At 40.5% G+C, this 27,498-nt stretch overlaps 1 protein-coding gene and 1 long non-coding RNA gene across 5 annotated transcripts in view; one reads left to right on the top strand and one right to left on the bottom strand.

Moving 5' to 3' along the window:
* Positions 1-27,498, bottom strand: part of ANO1 (anoctamin 1) — an 82,368-nt gene that overhangs the window by 35,773 nt on the left and 19,097 nt on the right. For all 3 annotated transcript variants that reach the window (XM_037402492.1, XM_037402490.1, XM_037402491.1), the window contains exons 2-6: positions 11,973-12,151; positions 7,982-8,308; positions 5,637-5,735; positions 3,918-4,069; positions 2,552-2,606 (exon numbers count right to left, since the gene is read on the bottom strand). In XM_037402492.1, coding sequence (XP_037258389.1) covers positions 2,552-2,606; positions 3,918-4,069; positions 5,637-5,735; positions 7,982-8,308; positions 11,973-12,151 — 812 coding nt within the window. The remainder of the gene's footprint in view (positions 1-2,551; positions 2,607-3,917; positions 4,070-5,636; positions 5,736-7,981; positions 8,309-11,972; positions 12,152-27,498) is intronic.
* On the top strand, positions 382-27,174 carry LOC119154652. Of its 2 annotated transcripts, XR_005106512.1 has the most exons (3): positions 382-520; positions 24,631-24,840; positions 25,870-27,174. It is a non-coding gene; the product is annotated as an uncharacterized LOC119154652 (long non-coding RNA). The 2 variants fall into 2 exon arrangements; XR_005106511.1 differs by lacking the exon at positions 25,870-27,174 and having other exon boundaries at positions 24,631-25,370.

The following is a 27,498-nucleotide window of genomic DNA, read 5'->3' as shown; positions in this document are numbered from 1 at the left end:
CATGTTAGACATTGATCAAAGATCAGAAGCCCTCTTCTACCCGGGCCAGGTGGTGTGCTGCACCACCTTTTCCCTTGCCTCTGATGGCGCAAGCTGGCTTCAATCCAAGGACCTCAGTAGAGCTTCAGGCTCTAATGTGTGCACAGCACGCAGCCATTTATCAGAAACTGGACTAACACAGGCTGACCTAAAAGTTTCTGAGCTTGCACGACCTTGGCGGCAAAACAGATGTATTTATTTTAGGTTATATTGCATTTATTGTCAAATAACCTTTGCACATCTGAGCATGCCACCCGAGTGGTTAGGCTTTCAGCCACTCCCGTGCAGCAGTGCTCTTAGGCAAGGCAAGCACTCAGCCAGCATGAGGCTGGCAGGGGAGCGGGCAGCAGAGGAAAACCTTGAGCAAAGGGACCTGCTGCCTGTTGTCTGGCCTGTCTGGGGAGTCAGGGACTGGTTTCCTGGAGATGCTCCCTAATCCACATGCTAACTTGACTGCTGCCCAGTTCCCGGAGGGAAGCAAGTGAGTGCATATGGGGCAAGTCCCACAGCTCGTCTGCCTGTTGTTGTTTTGTAACTCCAGTGAGTTAAAGGGCTGTCACAGAAAGATTCCCAGTTATATAATGTTTGGGGTTGGGTTATTTTTTTAATAACTAAAAGGTCTTCGGCTTAGTTTCTATCCATCAAAGACTCACAGGTAGTAGCTAGATTCTTACTCATTTTGCAGTAGGCAAAAGGGTCAATATTTGCACTATGGTTTAAAAATACGTATGAGAAAGGCAGGAGAGAACTTTAAGAAACAAGAATACATAAATAAATGCATGCAGGATAAAATGACGCTGGGAAGCATTCAATACATCTTTTATAACTGGGTGATTTACAGAGATTTCAAATTAACATACTACCAGCATTATCGTTTTATGCCCAGTGTTCCTTGAGAGGCTTAAAACAACCCCATCCCTCCTCTTCCTCCCTGCCTCTGCTATGAGATACTTCTGCTTCAGTCCATTTTTCAGTCAGTCTTGCTCACCTTCTTGCCCTATGGTGCCATTTTGTCCTGCTACCTTTCTTAGCCTGTTGCCATGAATTTTAACTCTTCATTTGCTCCCTGAAGTTTCTGGGACTTACAAATTTTTTTTACCATATATCTAGACATATAAAAGAAAGTCTACAAACAAAAGTTATGGGGTTTTTTCAATCTCAAATGAAATGTTTTATTGCAAATAAGCCAATTATATGTTTGTATTTTTCTTTTCCATTTCTATGCCACTGCATCTGCCTTCCCCGGTCAAATTCACTTAGCCCTGATAAATTGTGCTCACATCAAACCAGTGCACTTCAAGCTACCTGGGAACTACATTATGGGGTCCACACACTGGAATTTCAAAGCAGGAAAGGGAAGTTAGATATCTTACACCCCTTATCACCGTAGCAATAAAAGGCATCTATAACTGCGATTAAGCTCTTTTGGAAACCACTTAGCATCCAAAAAGGCTAAAGTTAAATATAAGATAAAAGCATGTTCACAGTCACATTCCAATGCACCGATTAGCAAGAGTGGAATGGGGCGAAGAGTCCATGTTATACTTTGAAAAGTGTTGCAGCAAGTGCTGCTTAGCATGGTCCCTTCCAACTGCCCCGGATGTCATATGAGCTGGTCTTTCAATTCCCCCCTCAGTGGCTATAAAGGAGGCTACACCTTCTTCCCCACTCTTATGTTCTCTAAGTCACAAGAAAGCACTCAAATGCAGTTTGTGATATCGTATTCCTGTATTAGGTTTTATTTCTGTAAGGGAACTGCAGAAGTTTAATTAAGTGAGGAAAAGTCCCATGGTAGTGCTGAAGGAGTAGGGAAGCCCTCCAACACAAAAGTAGGAATGGCTCAGCCCAGTTCCAGTGCTGCGCAAGCTTACATCACACTCACTAGCATAACAGGGGTGAACAGATGCATAAACAATCAGAACAAGATGCAGTTTTCTGTCCTTGTTTCATTTGCTCCATGTAAATTTTAACGTTAAAGGCAAATCATTAAAAATGTTAAATAATGTTAAACAGAAATCATCAACCTCAACACTTTAAACACCATTCTAGAGAATCACTCCCCAAAACTATAAATAATCTTCCCTGTAAATTTCATTGGAATTTGTCTTGGGAGATTTCCCAGCATTTTACAAAAAGAGCAATGTATAGTTAGAAAAAGGTAAATGAGTCACAGGGGTGCACGTAGCTGGTAGCAGAACCAGCAGGAGAATCTAAGTCTATTCCTTTCTGCTGATATGCCTCCTAAGAAACTGTCCCAAGTTAACTGTGAACTAGAAAGAAGATCCACATTATTTTCCAAAAGGCAGCAACCTGTCAGCGTTCCTGTTCAGCACATAAACTAAAGCTGGAAATGCTGCATTTATAATTTCAGTAACTGATGTCACAGGTGATCCTTGGCATTTGGTTGAGAAAGGCAAACGTTAGACACGCAACGTACTAAAGCTGGCAAAGGGGCTGTTAAAACCATGACTAAGGCAACATCCACCATAAATTATTTACATACAGTACTTACTATAGTGCTTCTTGTTTTGCTGTCAAAGAAGGAATCTCTGTCAGACAAATCAAATCTGTTAAAAGATTAGAAGGAAGACCATTAGGTTAAGAAAAAAAGCCTGTAATTTCCTGCTCTTGTTGACCCCTTCAATATTTTCATTTCTCCTGGGGATCTCTCATAGCTAAGATTAAAGAATGGCTTGTAGAAATGTCATCAAAAAGAAAGTCCATCCCAACTCTCCTGTTTTAAAGAGGCCACTTACGTGTTTCACATGGTTTATATATTTATAGGCTTTTCTGCACAGAAGAGACCGTGGATGCTCATTTAAGTTGAATTCCTGATCACTGCTGGCCCTGAATTTCTCCTAATAATCTTTATGTTTTGTCTGTACCTAAAATCCCATGAGGCCACTCTTGCCTCCCTTGTTCAGCAAAGACACAGGTGGTCACACTGAAAAAAGCCACCACCGCAAGCAGCGTAAGGCACACCCACACCTAAGCTAAGGAGCATCTTCTGGGCCTTCTCTGAGCCATTGGGCTCCTTCACCGTAGGAACATCCTACATGCAATAAATATATAAATAAGTTTCCTGCAAGTCCAAAAACATGTCAAATGTCACATACATTGACTGGCCCCTCTAACACACACAACTCCACCAGTGTTCTGCATCCCTTGATTAAAAACTAAAAACCCTGCATGTACAGTGAAGAAATCCTGCCCCAAGACTGTTGCTCATTCCAGCTGGCACATATATAAACACAGTCTTCAAAGTTTCTCCTCTGGGATGCTGGCCAAGGAAGAGCAGCAGCAAAGCAATCCAGGGCAGTCGAAACTTTGGCTGGGCCCCACCTTATGATTTTTTTCCTACACCCACGTTTACAGCTCTTCTTACTGCTCTGAAATCGATGGCAAAGCTACCACTGACTTCATAACATTTCCAGAGATGAGGCATGGTTGGCAGTACATGGGTGAGCTACCCATACCAGATGAATGAAATTATTCTGAAATTTATCAACCCACATCTCTGGCTACAAGTTTTACTGAGCATTTTATTTTATGTGGAAAGTAGACTATTGTAAACTACATTATAAATTGTATTTGGTGGTCTAACAGTTGATGCTTATAGTTATGCAGATATGTATTATAGGCCACAACAGCAGCTAAAACACACAGAGATTTCACAGAGGGGCTCTACAAAGCCTCATTCCTCAATAGTGAGTTAAAAAAAAAAAAAGTAAATTTACTGCAAAATGGAATTATTCTTTACAGTAATCCCTAAACAAAGTCTAGGTGTTCATTTTCCCTTTCACCTTTCGGTGCCTTGGCTGCTGTCAGAAAGGCTGGAACTTGTTGACACTGGACAACTACAGAAAGTTTTCACTTACAAGTGCTGCTTCTCTCTGGAGAAAGGATAGGAGAGGCGCTTCACTGTCTGAGGTTTGTGTTCTGCTACTTTTGGCTGGATGGGTTCTGTTATTTTTTGAATTACGGAATTAATCTTTTTCAGAAGACCATGGGTTTGATTGATCTGATACATCTGAGTAGGCAAAGAGAAAAACAGTAAAACTTTATTGCTTTTTGGTTATCCATAAGTGAGCATAAACTGTAAGGAATAAACCATCAATTAAGTAAATACACCACAAACAAGTATTGAGGAATATAGCTTACCTTCTTGAAAACATTCACAAAGACATAGATGGATGGGAAAGTCAAAGCAAGGCAAGCAGAGGAAGCCCACTGCTCTTCCTCTGAGCCAAAACACGGACCGTGTTTGATTCCAAATAATCAGACTGGGGTGTTCAGTGGAGATATACTCAGCACTGGCTCCTGAGACACTGGCTTCTCTGGCATTTACTCTTTTTCTTGGTGCAATAGGACAAAGAAATGAAGAAGCTACAGAGCCCCTGTGTAAAACAACAGAAGTGGTCTCCTCTCCCAGGGAGCTTTCCTGGGAATACTGTGCAGGTTTCAGGAGTCTCTCCTCTTCCATATAAAGGAACCAAAATCTCTTAAAATGTCAATTGCAGTTCTTTAGCGCTAAATGCAGGAATTGTGTTAGCAGGTCACACAGGCTTCCCTCTCTGAGCCACAAAAACTACATGCAGATCCAGGGCAGGGTTCCCACTGCAGGGAGATGCTCAGCTGGAAATAAGGCTTTAGGGGTCTGAGAGTGTTCTTTGGCACATCGCTTCTTCTGGGCAATGCCTGCAGGCTTAGGTGGCCTCTTTCACATCCACAAAAAATACCCCACAAAATGCCCACTCTAACTTTTCTTCTGTGGCAAAGCAGCTTTAACTGCAGGATCACAACAGACTTGTTTATCTAACTGTGCTTCTGATTAAAATCAGCGGTGAGGCAATAATGGGAATTAATATGAAAGCCAAACCAAAAGTGTGGGTTTAGTGTTGTAATAAATGATGCTAGGCTTTGAGACTGTCTCTTGCTCCATTATAGACTTCCCTCTGCAGTCTCGGACATGCACTTAGTATGTGTTTAAATATTAATCCATCTCTAAGCTATGCTCACTGAACAGGTAGCTATCTATCACAGATGATTTAGAATTGATGAAAATATACTGTCATTTCTTTAATGATACTTCAAATATTCTGAAAGGTAATTTATTTTGTGGTACAGTAGTTCCAACTCCTGCAAACATGACTAACTATGTATAGGAATAGTCAGTAAACCCAGCAAGACTACTGCACACAAATTGTTACTTTTATGTTCATTTTTAGCAGTCTAGCATTTCAGTTAAGAAAAAAACTCCAAAACGCACACAGAAATTTCATCATCAATTGCAATGTTTTCTGTTAAAACACACAGAGAGGATGAAGCATTGCATGAAATCACTCTCATTGTGTACAGACAGCAGTAGCAGTCATTAATTCTTGATTTCCCTTCCTCCTTCCAGTTATTCTTTCTGCTGCCCCAAGCAAGCAAGTTTGTGACTCTCATTTTCTGTACAGATTGCTTAACTATTTTAAAAATGCTTGTGGGAAGAAAAGTCTGCATTTGTAAGGTGCTCAGAGATGAACATATGTTTAAACTATGCCTTCCAGAGAGAAAAAAAAAAAAAAAACCAAACCAAAAATACCAGGACTCACCTTTTTTGTGGGCATCTTGAGCTTAAGAAATTCTGCCTCTCGACACAATACATTCCACGGTGCATGTATTTTTACAAATCCAATGCCATGGATTTTAGTCTTAAAAAAAGGCAAGAGAAAAGGTTACTGATGAGAGGAAATTAAATACTTTTCCCCTTGTGTTTCAAAAATATTTAAGGAACAAACATTCTATTACTGCCAACATGATAAATCTCATTTGTTTCAGACAGCTAGTTTCTTAACAACAGGACAATCACTGAACACCTTTCTGTGCTGAGCTGCTATAAAATGCGACTCAAAAATGCTATTGTCTTCCAGAATAATTACCACGAGGTTAGACAGATAAAAATCATTTGGGGAAAAAAAGCTAATGACCATGGACACAAATACAGACTAAACCAGTTAAATCTGAAGCACAGGCACCCAGCCAAATGGTATGATTTCTTGAGTGCACTGTAATTAATGGAGCTGAGAAAGTCCCTGATGCCTCCTAAGAGCTGCTCAGTATCTCAGGATCAGAACCACAGTAAGAAAGAAGCAGCTTCAGATACAGAAGTGAATATCTACATTAAAACACTTAGCATTTTAATTAGGAAAACTGGTAAGCAAAAATCAACAAAACAAAAGAAAAAACCCATAAAAGTTCGTGATAATATTAGCAGTATGCTTGCACCCTACTAGTTCTCTGAGCTCTGTTCTAGATGGCTGGACATGGGGGTTTGCTTCTGGCACTCCCACAGGAGTAATTATTTCAAAGCCACTGAACAAATGGTACCAAACCAGCAGGCAGTCAGTAAACAGAAGAGAAAGAAACTTTAACAAATCCTCCTAATCTTGCTGCTATATCAGCTCAGGCAGTTATTATAACTAGCTTTCACATAGCTATATTCCTCACTGGCTTTCTAGAAATCAGTTACTCAAAGGATCTCAATAACTGCCAGCCTTCCCATAAGGCATGGCTTCCAAACCACCTTCGAATTGACTTTGTTGAAAAGAGTTTAACTGACTTAGTAAACATATGTTTAAGAAACCTGTGCTCTTTTTGCAATTAGTAAGGCCTCCAATGCAACCTCATGGCATGCTTTTCAAGTCCCAGCGACTGCAGGTTTTTCCCCCTGCACCGACAGGCTGGATATGGAACCTGATGTAAACCCCTGTGGCTTACTTTCATCTCTATACATTCCTGCTCTGGTTTGGTATCTTGTACTGAAACGACGAGGTTCTCTCTCTCTTACAGTGTCCTGGCTTGAACCCTGAGCATGATTTGAAATCATATTATGTGTCATAGGTGGGGACCTCCCATCTTGCAATGGATTTAAATATCTATGACTTGGCACAGACAAGCTTCCAGTTCACTGCAGCCACTTGCAAGCTTGATGGAAGGCAAGTCTTATTTTCACCAGAGGGACACAGTGAAAATTTTTTTTGCATTATACCATACAAAAACACATATTTTATTTATCTATCTATATAAAATTATGTACGTGCCTTTAATTTGTGAATAATAGGTGGCAGATTCATTTTTTTAACACTCTGATCACAGGTCTTGTTGAGATGTTTAATCTCAACTTTTAGATCCTGTAAATAAAACCAGCATAAATGTTTATCCTCTCTCACAGGAATTGCAGGCGTATTGGTTGGATCAGTTAATTGCAATGTCTTTCTTTGAAATTAATACGGCTGTGCCTATTTCCACTAATCACACACTGGCAGTACTTCACACACATCATTTTTTTATATAGTCTAATGGTCTTTTAATAGAATATACTGGTTTCAGGGTACAGGTGAAAGGCGTTACAAGCTGTACTGTTCCTGTCTAAGAATGGAAAGAGCAAACTGTAATACAGACCCACGCGCTCGAGCTAGAGCATGTACCAGAACCTCCTGAACAATCTTAATTCTCTTGAAGTCTATACTGAGGTATAAAAATGTCACTGTCTGTATCAGTTATATTTCATCAGAACTGGAATTACCAGTGGGTCCAAACCACAGCATACTGTAAACCCACCAAACTGGGATTAATGTTCAGAGCAATTTAAGTCTCACTTCTGGATACGGCAACACCATCAATAAGCTGTGTTGTAATAGTGGATGTGTCATGAGTCCTGGCCAAGAAAAGTAAGGAACTTCACCTCACAGGGCATTAACACCACCACAGCCCATGCCGGTGAAGTGAATTAAATCAGTGCGTGAGGATGGCACTGCCAGAACTAAAATAAAATTCTGGAAGAGCTGAGCTTGCATAACCTTGACCAGAGCCAGGCTCCCAGGAGCAGCTCAGCATCTCCCAGAATTCGACCATCAGTTATCTTCCTTATCTTTAACTCTTTGAAATGGCTTCTTACGTCCTCATCACGTTCCAGTTCCAGACCAGCCTCCACAAGGTTCCCTTCATACTCCTCCCTGCGAAACCTCTTGTCATCTTCATGGTAATCCACGTGAGGTTCACTTTCTCCCATTTCCAGGTGCACTCCCTTCCCAGGAAGTGGCTGGTCCTGCTTGGTGCTTCGGGCACTTGAATCATTATGATGAGCTCTCCTGGCGAGTGTCCTCCCTGCAGAGGACTTCTTGTAATGATAAACTAGGATGTAGTCTACTTTTCTCTTGCCATCTCTGAAGTAGAGTCCATATTTGCAGTCAGCATCTGGATTTTTGGATAGGGAATTTAATAACTGGAAGCAGGGAAGGGGGGTGCGGAGAGAAGGAGAGAGAAGAATAATGAGTACACATGCCAACACGGACACCAGACAGACCATATCCTTATAGCAAGGACTCCTTCTTGCCAGGAGTACACAATGACCTCTTCAAACAGCAAGCATACGGGTGGAGCATCCCCTTGCTACTGACTCAAAACAATTTTGCAAGTTAACACCTGCAATTTTACTGATAGCCAGCTGGGATTTTATTGGCCAGAAATAAATAGATAAAATGACTGGGATTTAATCTAATTACCAGCACACTAGTTTGTAAATCAGCTACTTGGTGGATTTGGTTTTCTCCTTTGGGGGTTAATCACCACTAAGATCATCTGTCCTTTTCCACCCAAGACATCTGCACTTCAATTCTGACAAGTAGATTAATATCATGTGGAAACATTTCTCACTTCTCTTATCTATCGTTGCAAGTTTATATCATCTGAGAAAGAGATCATCTTGGATACAGACTGAAGGGAGCCAGCTGGTCATGAAGTACAGCCAAAAATGCAGATGGACTGTAGCCAGGGAAGTGGGTTCACTGCTTATTGAGTTCCCACTTTTTTTCCCCACTTATAAAACCTGTGTCACTTTGCAATCTGATGGTGACAAAGGCTTTACTCCCATCTTGAATTAATGCTGTGTAAGTTGCAAGAAATGTAAGACTTAAAACACAATTCCATTTCCAGGCATTTATATGAAAACTGCACAGTGCAACTATAGAAACATAAAAAAGTACTAACAATTATTAATTTCTACTTCAATAGCACTTCTCATGCATAATTCACAATTCTACCCTTGGAGATGCACAGACTATTTAAAAAAAAAAAAAAAAAAAAAAAGAGAGAGAGAAAATTCACTAGTAACGTACATTTGTTTTTACAAAAAATACTCATGACAGGAGTGGCCTTTCAGGGACCAAGGACATTTTCTGGCTTTTAGTTTCACAGAAGAACATTAAGCCTCCATGTAGGGAAAAGGACTTCTGCTTCAATTGACCACAATTGGCCGTCAGCTGCAAATCATACCAGTCAAAAGTCCTTTGGGCTGTGTACACCTTCTGTTTATTTCATACTTAAACCCATGAATGTTAAGTTATTTGGAAAGAGTTGGTTCTAAGACAGTCCAATTTTTAAACCCCAGATGAAAAGAGCAATTTCTGAGCTTACTGTACAGTATATGACAGCCAATATAGCCAAAACTTCATTGAAACCCACCCAGTGTTACACAAATTTGCATATTACTTTTATCATTGCTTTGGGGAGGGCAGGTTCCAGCCACTTTAACTATAAATCAATGCCTTTAAGGGACAGTCTGTTCTTCCCTTTTTGCCGTGGGGAGATTTTTACTCACATAACAAATTGAAGCAGCAAACCCCATCCTCCTGGGTTTGGAGAGGAGGAAGTGTACCGAAGAAGTAATTAGACAAGCGTAATCGGATGAGTGCATAGCGATAACACACAGCAAGGAGGACTGGCACACAGCAAGAAGCCTGAGATGCCAGGCAGTATGTGGAACAGCTGTCTGCCGAGGTGGGGATGCCTGAACATTCATTGCTTTCCAAAGCCTGACTTGATCATGTCTGCCCAGGGCCAGCTTGGCTGCAGGTCTCCATCTCCTCAGTCCCTCGCAACTTTCTCCACGTGTGCCTTTGCTATCTGTTTCTCTCTCCTTTTCCTTCAGGTTTCCATCTCTCTTTTCCATTTAAGCTAACCCCTTTGCTCCAAATACATACTTATATAATAAAATAATATAGCATTTGCTGCCTTCATGGAGTTTGCTATTTGTCCTATTCCCTCTTTGCCCTGCTCCACATCTGTCTTATTTAGCCATGAAAATAACACACTCATCGGGGCACAGGCTGCTCATAGTTATGCCCTATCTAGATATTCCTACTTAGTTCTTAAGCAAAACTACAACATAGAAACCCACTAATAACTATTGATTGTGAAGCAAGAAGAAAGTAATGGCAGACACTTGTGAATTCAGAATATTTTTTTTTTAAAGCAAGCTGACAGTCTGCTTGTGGCAGACAGCTTGTTATGCAAATTTCTATAGAAACAAAATGTTCTGAAATAGTAAATAACTGGATTTTCAGGATATAATGCCTCCTCAAAGTAAATAGCTGTTGTAAACAAGATAAAAGAACACTAGGATTTCTTTTAAGATAACTAATCATATTTCAGTTTTAAAGATATGTTGATCTTATTAATTAATTAAACATACATTTCTGAAAAACTGGGCTGAACTGACAGATGTTCAGCTACAGGCGGGGAGATAAAATAGGCGGAAGTCTCAGGCCCCAAAACTTCCTGCCTTCACTGGACTGACTTTACGAGGGACAGCAATTAGCTGGTCTGTTGTGGAGACTAATTAATAAAGAAAATGGGCATGACTGAAGATGGCTCTTGAAGATGACAGCAGTGAGTGCACCAGCTGTTTCTGACTGCTTGGGGAGCTCAGGAGAGATCAGTACATCCTGACCACCGCTCCTCTTCTCCTGGAGCATGCCTTGGGTGGAGAAAAGTGGCACTGAAAATCCCTAGTGTCTGTCTCTTTGAGCCACTGCCATCAGGAAGTGCATGAGAAACTGAATGAGAGCTTCTTCACGTTTCTTTGAACTTTCCTGTTGAAAAGCTGACCCTTGTGGGGCTCGCTGGTATTTTAGGAGAAGGTGCTGCACTGTGGATACTAAAGCCTCAATAAATTTCTTAATATATGACAATAGCTATATTTTACTTTGAAAAGGATATAGCAGAAAAACTCAAAGGAGCCTGTTGGTCCTGATTTAAATAAACAGATTATTTTAAGGACAGGGCATTAATGCTGAAAGGTACTTATAGGCCACATCCTTTCTCACAGTGCTGCCATGCTGAAATAAGAGAGCTGCATTGACTTAGCCCATGTGAAGCTCAAGTCCCTTCAGTTGCAAACAAGACAGAGAAAAGACATTTCAGTTTTACCACATCAGGAGGGATGTTTACACTCTGACAGAATCACTCCTCCATGCTCCATCCTAATTAAACCTAAGTACAACGATGGAGTATTGCTTTTTGTGGTACATCTTTCTCCAGTGAGATCTGATATATAGCCTGCTCCACCTCAATTCCTTTACCTGAATAAACTCCTTTTATGTGTTTATGACATAACCAACTCCTAATCCTGTTGGGTATTCATATTACCAACTTCCTTTAAAATCAGTGTTAAACAATTTAACCAAGGCACAATTAATGACACTGGAAATTCAACCTCTATTGTGTGCGACAGAATGTTAGTTTAATGTTACCTACATTAACAATAGCTTTTGCATGAAATTTTAGACATTTTTTTCCTGTTCTAGTCTACACATTGAAAGAGATTTAAATGTTGCCACAGCCTTATTGTCAAATTCCTTACTCTAAGAATAGCCAATCCCTTTTTATGCTACAGGTTAAACAAGGATCCCTTGCTTCCCTTCTTCACATAAAAGAAAAAACCTCACTGAATTAGCATGTACTGTGGCTCGTGGCAACCCTCCTCAGCACCTCTGAAAAAGGGAGGTAGAGGATTTCAGAGCATCCTGGGAATGGAAAGAATGAGACATAAGCTAAGCAGTAAAGTGCAGTACGCCAGTTATGAGACATCTGGCAAGTCCTTTACTCACTGTACTCTCATGCTGGTCATATCCTATATCCTCAATAGCTCGGATGTTGATAATGTGGATTCCCTTCTCCTCAGCAGGTAGACAGGAGTATTTCTTGTTCACCCTCATCACTGTCTCCTCTGGAGCCTCGTTGAGATCTTCTGGCAGAAAATCTACCCCATGAAACTCACTGTCTGCGTCTGAAAAGAAAAGGAACACTTTCATCAAGACACTTTAATCCCAACACTTGCTCCTCCCAGAGCCACCCAAAAGCTGGAACATATCCTGTTCCTGCCTTCTCCTGCCAATAAGCCCTTGTGCAGGGCTCCCACCCCTTCTCTGTGCCTCCCTTCTCAGCTTTCCCACAGCCCTCTTCAGCCCTACCTAGGCCTCCTCCTCCAGAGGAGTGCTCAGTTGACTGTTTCTGCACTGCTGTCACAGGATGTGTTTACTGTATGGTCTCATAGAATGATTACATTTCTTGGCAAGAGAAGGGAAAAAAAAGCGGGGGGGGGGGGGGGGAAGTCTGAGAATTAGCTGGTGAAAATAGCTGGCATGGTGTTTTCCCCCTTTCAGTAGGCATTTTCTCCTTCAACAAGCACTTGTTCATGCTGAAAAACTATGTAGTGGGTTTCTCCTCAAGTACCTATGTACTGCATCTGATTTACTGAACTGTTCTCATTGAAGCAGTCTTGAAATCTGAGGTTTCCTCTCTCTCAACCTGCCAGACATCTGTATTGTTTCCACTTATTATTTAAGTATAAAGATGGGCTAAAGGATTTAATGTAAAAATTTCACTGAAAACTAGAGCAACCAGATAACTGACAAAATGCAAACTAGTGTTTGCATATGTGCATTTATGCAAGCAACAGAAGGAAAAGTTTTCCAATATTTTACTCATTTTGACATTGACGTAAAATATTGCAGTGCTATGCCCTTTTTTTAAACCACACAGGAGTAGGATTTGCTTGTCTAAAGAGTGAAGGTAAAGCAAGAATATTAGAATTTAGCCTTGAATGGATACTAAATTAACTCCCGCAAAAAAAATGAACAACAAAAACATGTAGAGGAGCACACTTTAATAGCGGCTATATTACAATACTCTGCTGCTGCAACTAGTTCAACACTGTCTCTGGAGCACATGACAGCAGAAAGTGTACAGAATTAGCCCATCAGGAAGAATACTTCCTGCTACCTACAGCTGCAACTAAGCTTATAATGAAGTGAGGATAAATACTGCATTTTAATTAGCTATGTTTTAACCTAAAAGCATGTTACTCCTTTTCACCAAACCACCAATCTGGATTTGGTTGAACTACAGGGATGATGTGGAAGGAAGAGACAGGGAAAACCTCATTCCCCAACAAGTGTGCAGGTGACGTGAAACTGAGGAGCATGGTTGATAAGCTGGAGGGTAAAGCTGCCACTTCAATGGGCCTTGACAGTCTGGAAAAGTGGGCTGAGAGCAGCCTCATGAAGCTCAACAAAGTCAAATATAAAGTCCTGCACCGGGACAGATTGCTCTCAAGCACAAGCACAAACTGGGCATGGGCCTAACAGAAAGTAGCTCTGCAGAAAAGAAGCTGAGGGTCCTGGTGGACAACTTCAAAGTAAGTGACCATCTTGAGTGGTAGAGGATAGCTGCATACTGGACTCCATTAGTAAGAAAGCAGGTCTAGGGAAGTTATTTTCTCCTGTATTTGACACTTGCCAGACCAGAACCAGAGTGCTGTGCCCAGTTTTGGCTCCCCAGCCCAAGAAGTACATTGACAAACTTCAGCAGGTCTAGTGGAGGACCATCAGGGTGGTCATAGGGCTCAAGTACACAAGGACAGGCTCAGATCTGTGCTTGCGCAGCCCAAAGAGAAAGCAATCAATGGGGTCCCATTCCTGCCTTCAACTACCTACTGGGCAGGTACAGATTTGGCAGAGAGATTCTTCTCATAAGTGCACAGCAAAAGGATAGGAGGCTACAGACACAAGTTGCAACAAAGAAATTTATGACCAGACATAAAAAGAATCTTAATTCTTTAACAACAAGGGTGATCACACGATGGGGAAAGGGTGCAGTGAAGCTACAAATCTCAATCCATCCCTGGTCAGAGCTCGACCGCACATGGCCCCAAGCGACCTGACCCAACTTTAATGTTGGGAGGGTACTACTTGAACCTGCAATCCAGGTCCCTCGTGGTGACACACAGGAGTTAGCATGGACAATCTGCAGCAGCAGAGGAGGAATGTGTGGCCAGAGCCTTGGCAGATTTCTTGAGCTTATCGGAGTAAGATAAACATTAGTATGAAAGTCAGGCTTCTCTGGATCTTGCAGACCCCATGAGTTTGTGGATCTTAATTTCAGTTCCCATATCTGGGAAATCTGCTACCCCAAGCCACTCTCTACAAGCTGTCTGTATGTCTAGGAACTACAGCACTTGTCTACAGCATCATCTTTGCATAAAATCTGGGTAGCAAGTATCTTTACATATTTCATGTGCACAGCATGCAACACCCACATCTCCACAGATCTGTGCTGCTGTTCTAGGCTTTTTCTTTAAAATTCTCAAATAGTTATCTCAGAAAAGATACCATACTTTTGATCTTGGGGCAGCATCCTCAAACTCGGTATACCACTTGACTATCAATTTGTAATTGTTAAAGAAGCTTTTTATGGGGTAATATAGAGATGCAGCCAAAAAATCAGCTGTCTCATGGGAGTGACTAGCACGTCTGTAACAATTCCCCATGCATGTACGCTCTCTTTTCCCAACATACACACACACACTCCCTGAACACAAGGGAACTGACACAAATGCAATCAGCTGCAAAATCCTATGTACTCAAGCTTTTATTCTATAGTTGTAAAATACTCATATAATAATACAACAACTTTTGGAATTCCATAAGCATAACAACCCAAGTTTTTATTTGGAAGAATGCCTGAAACAACTTTCTAGAAATAATACCTTAAGCTGCAGAAGTCCTCTCTCTTTTTTTTCCTGCTTTCACACATATACTAAATACAACCTAGTTACTTCAGCAGATCAGAGAGGATATTAAAGTGAAGCACCTTTCACTGACTAGGAATTTGAATATTCTGTATATCTCATAATAGACCTGTGAACTGAAAAGGGCTAGTTTAGAAATTACAGTTAGGATGGAATATGTTTAAAGCAAAAATCAGAAGCTTCATATAGTCCAAATGAGCTCCCTGTGCTCTGCAGCTGCACTTCCGAGCAGCATTTAAGTCCACAGTACAGAGCAAGGAGACCTGCTGAAATGACTCAGTACTATTGTGCAAGCCCAAACAATCACCCATCCGCAACCATATGTTTACATTTCTGTTTACACATCAGTAGCCTGGCAATATCGGAAAGAACAAATACTTCAGGTGAATGAAGTACAATGAATCATACAATTTTGGTTTATTATGACTACTGGAAAAGATGTGAAATGTGAGAGCTTTATTGATACAATCTTAATTACAACAAGTCTGATTTCTGTATTTAAAGATGATGTCAGGATTTATATTAAATGAAGCCATCCAAACCACTTTGGTAATTACAAACGCATGAGGATTATAACTAGTTCACTTATGCTGATTTGGCAGAGGTTGAAGCATTCTTTTGCCGAACACAGAATGTCTTTTTATAGGCAATGGAGTATTTTAAAGTCTTAAAAACATTAATCTCTGTTTTGTCTTAATCATATTAAACAAGGACAAAAATTTAATCTCAAATTTAAGTTCAGAATTATTTATGTTAAGGTAGTAGATGTAATATGAAGAGCACAAAGCACATTAATGTCCTAATTCAGCTAGAGTCACACCTTAATCTCTTTGTTGAAAGCTGAGTTTTGTGTAAATTGCTAGCTTTGCTGCCTTCTAACACTGACTAACTCACTCTTCCGTTTACTAACCAGAAAACACCGTAACAAAGACTTGAAGAAGCACTCAACATATTTCCACATAACCAGTCAGCTGGTAGTGTTCAGAAAGCCATGGATTTTGAGACAGCAGAAGTTCCTATTCCCAGAACACAGTCTCAGACACACCCGATGCTTCGTTTACACTTTATTATATATTGCTTTGTCATTTCCCAGTATTTGCTATGAATTGCAGAACACCCTGCCAAGTATAGAATATATAATGACATACTTTAAAGTATTCCTTGCCTGTCATTCTGTAAGGCCGCAGAACGCTGAAAAGCATTTGAAACCAATTTCAATCCCATCCATGAACCAGGTTTGAGAAAACATTTGGTGAACGTCAATCATGTATAGAACTTCTACCTTCCTTAGCACAGATGCTGCCAGGTAATTCCCATATTTGCTGTTAATAACCCTGTAATTTTTGTAGTTGGTATGAAAGAACAGGCTTTTAGGCAGCACTTATGTCTAGGGACTACTCCATAGGGTACATGACCATACACGTATCTTAAAAGCTGACCCTTTTTTGTTACAAGTGAACTAACATGGGAAAGCAAGAAAAAGAAGACGTACATGTTTGCAGCAGCTCTCAAGCTACCTTTCTGCTCTCTGTGGGCTTCCCCAGAGATCTTGGGATGTTGTGGATTACACTGAGCCACCAGCTGCAAATTCAGAGCATGGAGACACTACAATGACCTAGTGAACTGCAGTAAAGTTAGAGGTATGTTAGCCCATTCTGAAATTTCTAAGATGCATCAGGTACAATGAGCTCTGTGCCACTTCCAGTACAAAATAAGCAAATGCTATATTAATCTGAAGTAGATAAACTTAGATGAATCACAGAAATGAGAACATGAAGACAGAAACCGGTGAATGAAAAGATCAGCAGAGACAGTGCATTACAACGGTAAGGAGGGTCTGTGCATGTCACGTGTCTTTGACCAGTTACTTCTCCCCCTGAATCTCCAATGAGTCTCCTGCTCCAGACAATATGGGAAATAAGATTAAATTAATAAAAAAACTCCTCCAATTTGCAAACATCTGTTCCTTTGTTCAAACTTCAGTTGCAGCTGTAAAAGTCCTCAAACTCTTGCAAAAATTAACAATAAGTTTTCCACCACAGAAATTTGGCACATTACGCTGTAACCTTTATTCTGTTAGACAATGCTCTTCCATTGGACTTTGGTGACCAGGTGACCCAAAACTGAAAATCTCCTCTAGAAACGGGTTTATTTTCTGCACTACTAGCCTCAGACTTGATCCACCATGTTATTAATATTATAGTCATAATCACATACAGCCACTGAATTCTCAGGCAAAAAGTATTTTTTTCATTAAAATAAATGAAAAATTGCATTCACACAATGCAGTTTTTACAGAAGCATCCTGAGCTAGTTCTAAAATGAGCATCATCAAGTAAGTATGAGTATATATAAACAAACGAACAACTATTTCACTTTTCAGCCCAAAACCAGTAACTTTGCTGAAGCTGGCTTCTCTTATCTCCCCTTGTTTTCTTTTTTAGGGAGTATGTTTAAGAAAGTGGCTAGAACAAAAAAGTCATAAAGACATCTAAGTTAGCTGTCCCAGTCGTTCGCAACAACGAAGAAGCAGGAGAGTTACAAGACCATGTGATTCAAGAATTTTACATCTCCACATTCTTATATTTTTGCCTTATATAAATTGTGATAGAATTCAGGACGAAAAATTAAGAATCAGACAGGGTAAGTTCCTGGAGTGAATTGTTTTAAAGGAGCCATAACACCAGTTCTTCACAAAAGCTTCTGAAATACTAGTGTATGGGGGTTAGATTCCATAAACTGAAGACATTTGTTCCATATGAATTAACAAATAAAAGTGCTGTGCAAAGGTCCCAGAACTGGTAATGACCTACTGCAATAGGGAGGAAGCGTATTAAGGAAGTCATGCGCACACACAAATATATATATGTTAGAATACACATATAAATATAGGTTGTATATATTGTTCATACTATTTCTGCAGAAGAAATGCTAATGTATGCAATATGTCAGATATTTTTTGGATTTGGGTTCTGTTTAAAAAAACCTTTGATGGATACTGAGAGAAAAACACTTTAGCATGTTTTTGCTTACTGTATATTGCCCCCTAGCAGCAGAATCCTCCTTCAGCACAGTCTTACCCATTTTTTCCTGTATCTTCTAGGTTCAAAGCTACAGGTTAATCCTTCGGCTTAGGAGAGAGAAAAAAATAATTCTCACAAGTGACTTCCTATCACTTCCTCCTCTTTCTTTGTTTTAGTTTTTTGGTTTGGTTGGTTTTTTTCCCCCCCCTCCTGATACATAAAAAGGTTGTCAGATTTGGAGCCCAAAATCCCCACTTCGTCCCTGGGAAAAATAAGGCAAGGCAAATGTCAAGGAAGCCTCATTATGCCACTCCACCAGTGCATCTCATTCCTGACCTATGGGTCATTCCTCCTGTCCCATGAAGCTCTGCTGTGGGAATGCCAGCGAGGATACCCGCCACTGGCAAAGAGGGGAGTTCTTTTTTGGGACACTGACACCTGTTTACGAGGCACTGGCCTGAGACCAACACCCCGGTCAGGAACCACAGTGCTCTTCAAGGAGCAGTCGTACATGTCCTGAACTTTTGTTCTGTTCAAAATCCAGAAGTTAAGCACTGATTAGATCCACATTTGTGACCATTTGATTTAAATTTTCCCTCGCCTCTGCAGCTGTGAGCAGCCAGATGTTGCCTCTAGCTGCACTACTTCCGGAGATGCAGGAGGTTGCACTAATACCATTGACTGGCCTGGCAGGCAATGGTTTGCTGCAAAAGGCAACCAACCTACCCTTGGGCAAGACTAATGCTTTCAGGGACGTTGACACCTCTCCACCCGCCTGCAGAGAGGTGCTTCCCTGTCCCTTTCATCTTCTGTAGCACCACGCTCTGTAGGGCACCCTGGAACTCACTTATCTCCTTTGCTTTTGCATTTTTCTTAAAACTTGGCTGTAGCCTAGATCTGTACAGGGTATTACCTTAATGAAGCAAACAGCAGGTCACGATCCAGTCCATTAAAAAAAGAAAAAGATTGAACAATGAAACAAAACTTGGATTCCAAGGACAGTTTCCTTTACAGAATAGAAATACTTCAAAAGCAGGACAATCTTAATCTAGCTGATGCTGACAACTTTGTTAGCACTTCATACTACACTGAATCGCAGAGCCCATTCAGACACTGTGTGTCCAATATTTGGGAGACTGAAAAACCAACTCCTGTCACGCAGGTGGAGAAAATCTCCTAGCAGGAATATTTGAAACATCAGCTTGCTTAGCTATATTTCTCAGTACTGACTTATCAACAGTGGGTCTCTAGAGTGGGGCTGTAGCTTTCCTGGAAGGCTGTCTACAGCTTTAAAGTTATTGATTTATTATCAGCAACATGTTAAAAGAAGCTTAGAAGAACACACAACTATGACATCATTTCTATTTCTGCCCTTCTATTTTTGTTTTTAAAGATTAATTTACCCTGTTTTCAGTATGTTCCTAGGCTTGAACACATCTAACCTGACACAAGCCTTGTGAAACTAAAAATGAAGAGCAGAATCACCTAAAAACTGTAATGTTGGGAAAATGAACATTTTGATTAAAATGGCATTTTCAATAACACATGAAGAACATGCAAATATAAATTCTACCGTAACAAGACCTGTGCTGCCTGTTTATTTAGACCCTGGGAAACCCCATATTTTATAAAAACACACAAAGCCTCCCTCACCCCCCAAGAAATTGCACTTTTTTCCCCCCGCAAGTACCAACAAGTACTTAATGGTCTATTAAGTAAATCTATTTCCAGATATATTTCTAAAAAACTTAAACTAAGCACTCTTCTTCCACAGACTCTGGAAAAATATTTCAGATTTGCTTCTGTGGCTATTCCACAAAAAGCAGCATTAAAGCCATGCTCAAGTCCACTGCAGATTGTTCTTTGCAATCTGTAACTACAGTGTTAACAAATTATTTCTGTCATTTGATAGTACTTCATAGCAAAATAGACAAAATGAGTGAAATTCTGCTCCTAGTTATACATTGCTACACATACAGAAACATATTTTGCATTTTATATTTGTTTTAATGACAGCAGAAGCGCTGGTGTGATTCTGAAACATATCCTCTTGAGTTTCTGTTGATTCCAAAACATGTACTGATGACTTTCTTGAATGCACTTTGCAATGTCATATCCTGAGTTATACGTATTGTGAGAACAAGGGGATGGACTGGATATGGAAGATCCACTGAATTCATGCCTTATGAATGCTGTTGGTTGTCAAGCCCATTACTTTTGTTTGTATGTTCCAAGGAAAGGCAATTTTTACCAGTGGGAGCAGTAAGATCAAAGGAAAGAAATACTAAAAAAGAGATTATGGGGAGATAATTTATATGTATTGGGACAACGTATACCTAAACTCTTACAGCAGCCTTTAAAGATATCTAAATACATTTAAAATATTAAGTATATTTTCCTTTACCAGGCTATTACAAAGAGCTCCTTATACCAACCATGCAAAAGTAAGGATTCAAAGATTATCAGTTTTCCTGGTAAAGTATGAGTCATAGATGGCAACCTGGGGCTGAGGCCATAGCATGTACTGACTGGCAAGGCTGCTCTGATCCAAGAGGTTTCCCATTTAAAGTCCTGATCTTGAAACATTTGCCCTCATGTTTAAATTTCCATGCAATGAAGTCTCACAGGCATTCAGACTGCATAGACTTAGGCACGGATGTCTTAGAAGGTTTTGCTAACCTGACAAAGATGGTTGTGACTATAATCACCATGTTCAGTAACTGCAGCTCTTCTACATTTGCGCTGAAAGAGCCAGTCACTCTGGGTGGGGTTGGGCTTTGTATGGCACAGCTCCACCTCATATATGTTCTTTGGGTGTGCCGAAGCAGCTGGAGCTGGTTTGATAGTGGGGTGGTGGTAGGCAGCATCCACCCAAGGTCCCAGTGCAACCTCTAGCTCTGTGCTATTTGAGGAAATAAAAGCAAAATCCTGCACTAAGCCAAAGCTTGATTCTGGCAGGTTTTCTTCATACCCCTGCAGTTTTAACTCGGATGCAAAGCAACACCGCTCTATGACAATAAACCACTTTCATTGGCAATTGAAACAATCTCTCTCTCTCCCTGAGCAAATGAATGCAAATCGATGAAGGGAAAAGGCTCTATTACCTCTTGTCTATCCATGACAACACCATTCCCTGTGTTCCCCAGTCTTAATGAACTAAAGTTGAAACACACCAGAGGCAGAAGACCTATGAAGTGACTATGCAACCAGGCAGTCGTCTCCTTTTTTTTAAGAAAGCTGAGATCTGACTGACACAAAGAGGCTGATGCTCCAAGAAGGTGCCACGTGCTGGCCAGCTAGCTTGCCCTGTGCCAGAGGATGCAGAAACACATGCTATAGAAAAATAAGATACTCCTGCTTAGGATTCCTGGTAGTCCCATCTCGGGTGGCAAAATTCTTGGAGCAGAAAAGTAAGCTGTCAGCAAAGCCACCTTCCCTTCCATGCCGACAAGAGGAAGGATTGGGCCAGTGCCTTGGTAAGGCATTTTGAGACCCCCAGATGAAAGGCACACTTGAAATGTTTGAGCAGAGATAGGCATTCTTTGTAGTTTGGCCCTCGGCAGGGAAGCTGATAATAACAGCAGCGCTGAGCCCAGGCTCACCAAGTCTCTTCCTTAATAAGCTTTTGACAAACTTCAGTTTCTACTACATCTTCATATCAAAGGAACAGTCAAGACCCAGTCTAAGTGTAAACTGCTGCCCTGTGGGTTTTGCAACCACAAACAGACTTACTAAAATGCCTGGATTATCCAAAGACACACCAGTCAATCCACATTTACTACCAAAGACCAAAGGAGAGGAAATTGCCATGAAATTGCCATCAACCATAAAATGAAAAGAAGCAGAGCATGAAGGACTCTGTGGGTGCTGCATGTGGTCAGAGGCAACTGGGCCAAAATCTCTATCCAGATTTCCAGGTTTCATTCCTAACTTGCTCTTGTTTGTTCTGTGGCAGTACTTTTCCAAAAGGAGCTCAGAATCCCTACCAAAGCTATGGTCTTTAAAGAAGCATATTTCCACATGAAGGCAGTCATGTCCACAGCCAGCATGTAGGCACTTAACACCACTACCCACCTCCAAAAAACCCCCACCAAATCTAGTGACTTTATATAATGAAAACCTAAGAGACGTATTTTGAAAGATCATTGTGTTCAACCTCTGCATGAACAAGAATGTCTTGGCAAAATCAATGAGAAGCCCTCCAAAACAAGGACAATTTTCTAATCATTAAGACAATCACGTATGGCACATGCACTAATGGAACCAGAAATAATAAAAGGCAATTATAGTCCAGTATTTTATCTCAGAAAGTTTGAGATAATAGCAAAAGGGAGAGCCCTTTCTGTCTTGTTCATTACTCTTTAAGAAATTGTCCCCAGAAAAGAGACTGACAATTACAAGCATCACCAGGTGAGCATTAGTCTTCCTATGACATACTCTCAACACTCTCTCTTTAGTACTAGGCATAAATTCTCCTCCTTTGAGGAAGCAACTCTGAGCACCATGAACATATGACCACCAAAAAAACCCCTAAAAATTATATAGTTTCAAACAGTATGTCTCTCTTTTAGCCAAATATTCTGTTAATTCCCAAATTGTAGCTGTTTCATTACAGTTTGTCCAGCAAGTGAATGGTATTGGTTCGTCCTGGACTGTACAATGCAAGGCTCCACCAAAAAAATGTTTTAGCTTTTTTTATATATATAAAAAAAGTCTGAGTCTTAAGCAAAATAGAACTATGAAGCAGACCAAAATGCATCACACTCATGTGTTCAGTGATGGTCTGCCTGAAGATACTCTGGGTAAGAAAGGAAATGGCAACTCCTGCCAAGAACAAGCATTTGACATCAATGCAGACAGATAGAAAGAGAGAAAACAATATTTGTTTTCATATTTCCTGAGAAAGATATTGAAGATGTTGTAACCTTGTTATTTATAGAGGGCCAAGGTTTCATCCTAGAATTTAGGAGAGGAATTTATTTTCCTCTAAAGAGTGATTAAGTTTATAAGCTTAAGACAAGGTTTTATTGTGTTTTTCTGTTTTGGTTAGCGGAATAGTATTTCACTTGCTGCCTTTTTTTTGTTTGTTTTTTTTTTTTAAAGGAAAACGTTCTATTCATTTATCTAGTAAATGTTTATCAGTTCAGTGAAAAAAAAAAACCCTAAACAATGGAATAAAATGGAATTAAACTTTAATATATTGCTTATCTTCAAGCATTGAAATGTTTAGAAAAAACAATACTCTGCATGAAAAATTATTGTTTTACAAAAATATTTAGAAAAGTAATTTCTTTGGATACTTTCCTTTAGTATATCTGTTATTCCATAAACTTTTTTGAAATATTGTAAACTGCTATTTTCAAACTTTATCACTTTTTAATAACATACTCTACGTTGGTTAGTTCAACCAGTTTACAAGACACATGATACATTTTTGCCGGCAAGGTTTCTAGTCCCATGAATAGTCTCTATATTACTCCAGGTTTTTAAAAATATTCAAGCTCTTTAGAAATTACCTTGAAGTGATTGCTTTTAAACTTGCAATAAATTTATTGCTGATTAAGGGAAAGAAAAATTCTTCCCCCTGACAACAGTGATGATGTCAATACCGGTATTTAAAGGGATACAGGGCAACTAGTTAAATATAAGCAAAGGTGGTGCAATTCTGACCAATTTCAAATCTAATGGAGATAGCTCACTAGTCATGTCCTTGAACCATTTGCTTTACTAACCTTTTAGATGTCTGGAACCCATAGCTGTTGCTATTCTTTATTGTGACTGGCTATGTATTGCAGTGGTTACAGTGGAACAGGTGTCATAACCCTGCATCAGCTATTGCACAATGCATGAATTTGAGAGACTTAAGATATTTAAAATATCTGAGCCAGTTGCAGCGGTTGAAAAAAATTCATGGGGGTGTAAACTTTTAAACCTGTCACTCCCCAGCACAACTGAAGATCAAGGCACCCTTATACTACATGCTTGGTAAAGGCGTACGGAGAGGCAGGCACCTCACCTGGCTCAAAGGCACCAGGGCATTGCCCACAGCCAGCCGCCGAGCGAACGCACACACATTGCCCTGCTTGCCTCCTTCGCATAATAAAAACAAGACAACCTTCCAAGTGATGTACATTTGCTTCTTGCCAATATAGGAGCCATGGAGGAGCAGCTTGGGATAAAATGTGCATGCAATTGATTTCCCTGGCTTTATAGCCTGTAAGAGACCATATACTGGGGTGGGGGGTGTGAATTGGTGGGGGACTTGGTTAGGGAAAGCTATGTCAGACCTCCTCCCAGAGGAGTGGTTTCCATCCAAGCAGCTCCTCCAGCAGCACTGAAGAGAGCAAGTGGAGTACAGGTGTTTTGTACTCCACCAATACACACACAAAGGATGTTAGTGCCCCCAGACAGTGGATAGTGACTGTACTTCTTTTAATAACCCCACGTACTGACATGAAGAAACATCTGAATGTTTTAACACATGTAATGTTTCTGAATCTATTTTCTTTATCTAATTTTAACACGAGCATGATTTTTGTTTATATAAAACTAAGACTTCTTTCTTGATAACTTTCATCTCTAACTATATTCCTTCAGGAAGCACTTATAATTCAGATCAACAGTTTGTATTCCTTATTCCTTCCCTACCTGCAGGCTGGTTCTTGCCTGTCACCGAAGATACGCAGCACAGCAAATGCCCCACCACAGCACAGCTCCAGACAAAGAAGTTCAACAAGATGCTTCAAGGAAACTTCAGAGAACACAGAAATTCTTCTTGATTAATGTCCTGCAATAGTACATCACAAAGTTGTATTTGGAAGGCTGGATGTCCTAATGGTACTGAAAATTGGAGCAAGTATAAATGTAGGTATGACTTGAACCAGCCCAAAGCTTTTGGAGTGCCTATTCTTACAGGAGAAAATATTTACAGACCAAGTGCAAGCTGTCACCTCTGAACATAATGTTCCAGTGGGAAAAAAAAAATGCCTCGTCACAGCTACTCTAGCCTGTGTAACAATTCCTGCAGCATCCTATTGGGATCTCCCTGGACAAGAAAATATCAAGTGCTTTCTCTGCTAATCTTTCCACTTGTTAATCAGCCCCCAGGCTCTTAGAAGAGCCTCAGCCTGTGACCTTTTAAACAAGATTTAAGAAGTCAAGCACCAAAATCAGCCAATTGTAGAAGAATCTGTATCTCAAATGCTATTTTTCATAGTAAAACAATTACTTGCTGGTTTGACAGAATGGGACACATCTTCCTTTTCAGCACTTGTATCCTGTTTGGCTTCTTCTCTTAACACCTATTTATTTGGGAAATTTATGGTGCAATTCCCAGAGGCTGGGATGGCATATCTGTTACCCACTTCAATAAACAATCTGGAGTACTGTTTAAATATGGAAATGCTTAGTAGCGTCACAACCAAAGTGACCAGCTGTGCTGCTGCTATGCCTTAGGAAAAAAAGAGGGGGCAAAGGGATCTTCTTGTGCAGACAGTCGTTTGTCTTTCATTAATCCACCAAGATCACTGGGGTGCACCACACAGCTGTAAGATTTACAAATTGCAAAATATTGATTCAGTTGAGCAGATAAAAATTTCCACCCAGCAATGACCTTTTAAAACTCTGCCCTTCTGAACGCAGCCTTGTTGCTTCATCACCAGGAACCAAACAAGGTACACTGGTTGCATCCTCATGGGTCGTAGTCCTCATGGGTGCAATGGCTGGTAGTTTAAGCTGGGATGCCAAGCTTCTGCAATCCTGAAATGAGTCAATACTTCCACTACTGGCACGAGATCCATTCTGCCCTTCAGCTGGCATCTTCCTCTTCTAGTCTGGGAAAGGATACTTACTGGTTTTATCATTTACTGACAGTTCTGTCTTCCTACTTTGTAGGTACCAAAGACAAGGTTGTTTTTGCTCAAATCCCAGTGACAATTAATTTCTCAAACTTTTCAGACTATGTGAAATAACAGCCACATACAATGTGGTAAGCCACACCTGACCAAACATTTCTTCAGTTTTCTAAATCTGATCTCCTACCTAAACTCCTGGAAGAAATACCTCCTCTCAGAAACCAGACTTGCTGTCCACAATAATGACTGTGTGATTCCCTTTACCAAAAGAGGTGAAGGTGATCATCTGGGGATCTTCTGAGTCTTTATACTACTGCCTCATGGCCCTCACCTCCAAAAAAAACAGCTGAGATTTTTCTTGCTCAATCTCTAGACAAACTCACCTGGTACATCAGCTCCTCTCTCACATGTCAGTTAAAGGACAACCTTGTAAACCTCTTCTTCCTTTTAAATCACGCAAAAATTTGTTTTACTATAGGTAACTCCAAGTTGCTGGATTGCCTGACCCCCCTCATGATGGTGTAAGAAATGGCTAATAAAACACTCCTCTGCTCCCACAACCACCTCCATCTTGTTCTTGGGAGACACTTCCTGCTGAGAACGTCTAGTCACTACTGGTAGGAGAGGTGGTCTCACAGCAGAACATCAGGAAAACCCTGTCAAACTCACTTGCAGCTAACACCTTACCATCAAACTGCATGCCCACTGCCTGTCCACCCTTTGCCCAAATGCAATGGGACTTCTTGATTTCAAGGAACACCCATAAAAATATCTTTCCTATGACTGTAATTCCTTTACAAGCCCATCAGGGCTCTCAGTACAGGGGAACGTGGTTTCTGCTCAAACACAGGCTGTTCCTAATCTTCTCCAGAGGTATCACATGGTAGCTATGTCTAGCATTGCAGGATACCACAGGACTCCTTCCTTATGTGACAGCTGATCACAGTACAACTAACCCGCTGTGAGACATAGCTAAGAAAAAGGCAAATGACAAGTTAGGGTGTATCAAGCCAGGTACTTCCAGTAAAGATGAAGAGCAACAGCAGTGTTTCTCTGAGATATTGCCTGCAGTACTCATCTCCCCCGGTTTCAGGAACATGAATTCAAATTTAAACAGATGCAAAATGAGTGAGGGGATGGTGGCAATGACAGAGGAAGAAGATTGTATTTCTAGAAGACAATAAAAGAACTAGAAAACTACCCCTTCATTACCCTCTTCCCTGGGTAGTCAAGAAGCCAGAGGGCAATAAAGAACAAATGAAGTGCATGTGGGACTCCATTAACATTTAAAACACTCAAAGACCATCACTAGAAATCAGGCTCCAGATCAGAGGCATGAGGTTTACATCAGAGCAATGGAGGCAAAACCAAAAATAAATAAATAAATAAAATAAAACTATTTTTGTAATGGTACTTGAGAAATTTATGAATGGGATTCTGTGATGTGGTTGCCCGAAATAGCAAAGATTTGGACATGATGACCCAGGAGTTCCTGAAAGCAGCTGGCACAGAGGCCATGTGTGCACAGAGGGTTTCCCACTATTTCCTTTCCCCTCCTGTAAGAGGGACTTTTCCCTCTGAGTTACAAACAAATTTCAGCATTAACACAGGGCACCTCAGAACAGGACAAGGATAATGAATATTGCCCCACAAACAACAATTCTACCTA

Source organism: Falco rusticolus, chromosome 10 (assembly GCF_015220075.1).
Source record: "Falco rusticolus isolate bFalRus1 chromosome 10, bFalRus1.pri, whole genome shotgun sequence".
Classification (NCBI taxonomy): domain Eukaryota; kingdom Metazoa; phylum Chordata; class Aves; order Falconiformes; family Falconidae; genus Falco; species Falco rusticolus.
The sequence above is the reverse complement of the archived record's forward strand: the minus strand, read 5'-3'. Positions and strand labels throughout refer to the sequence as shown.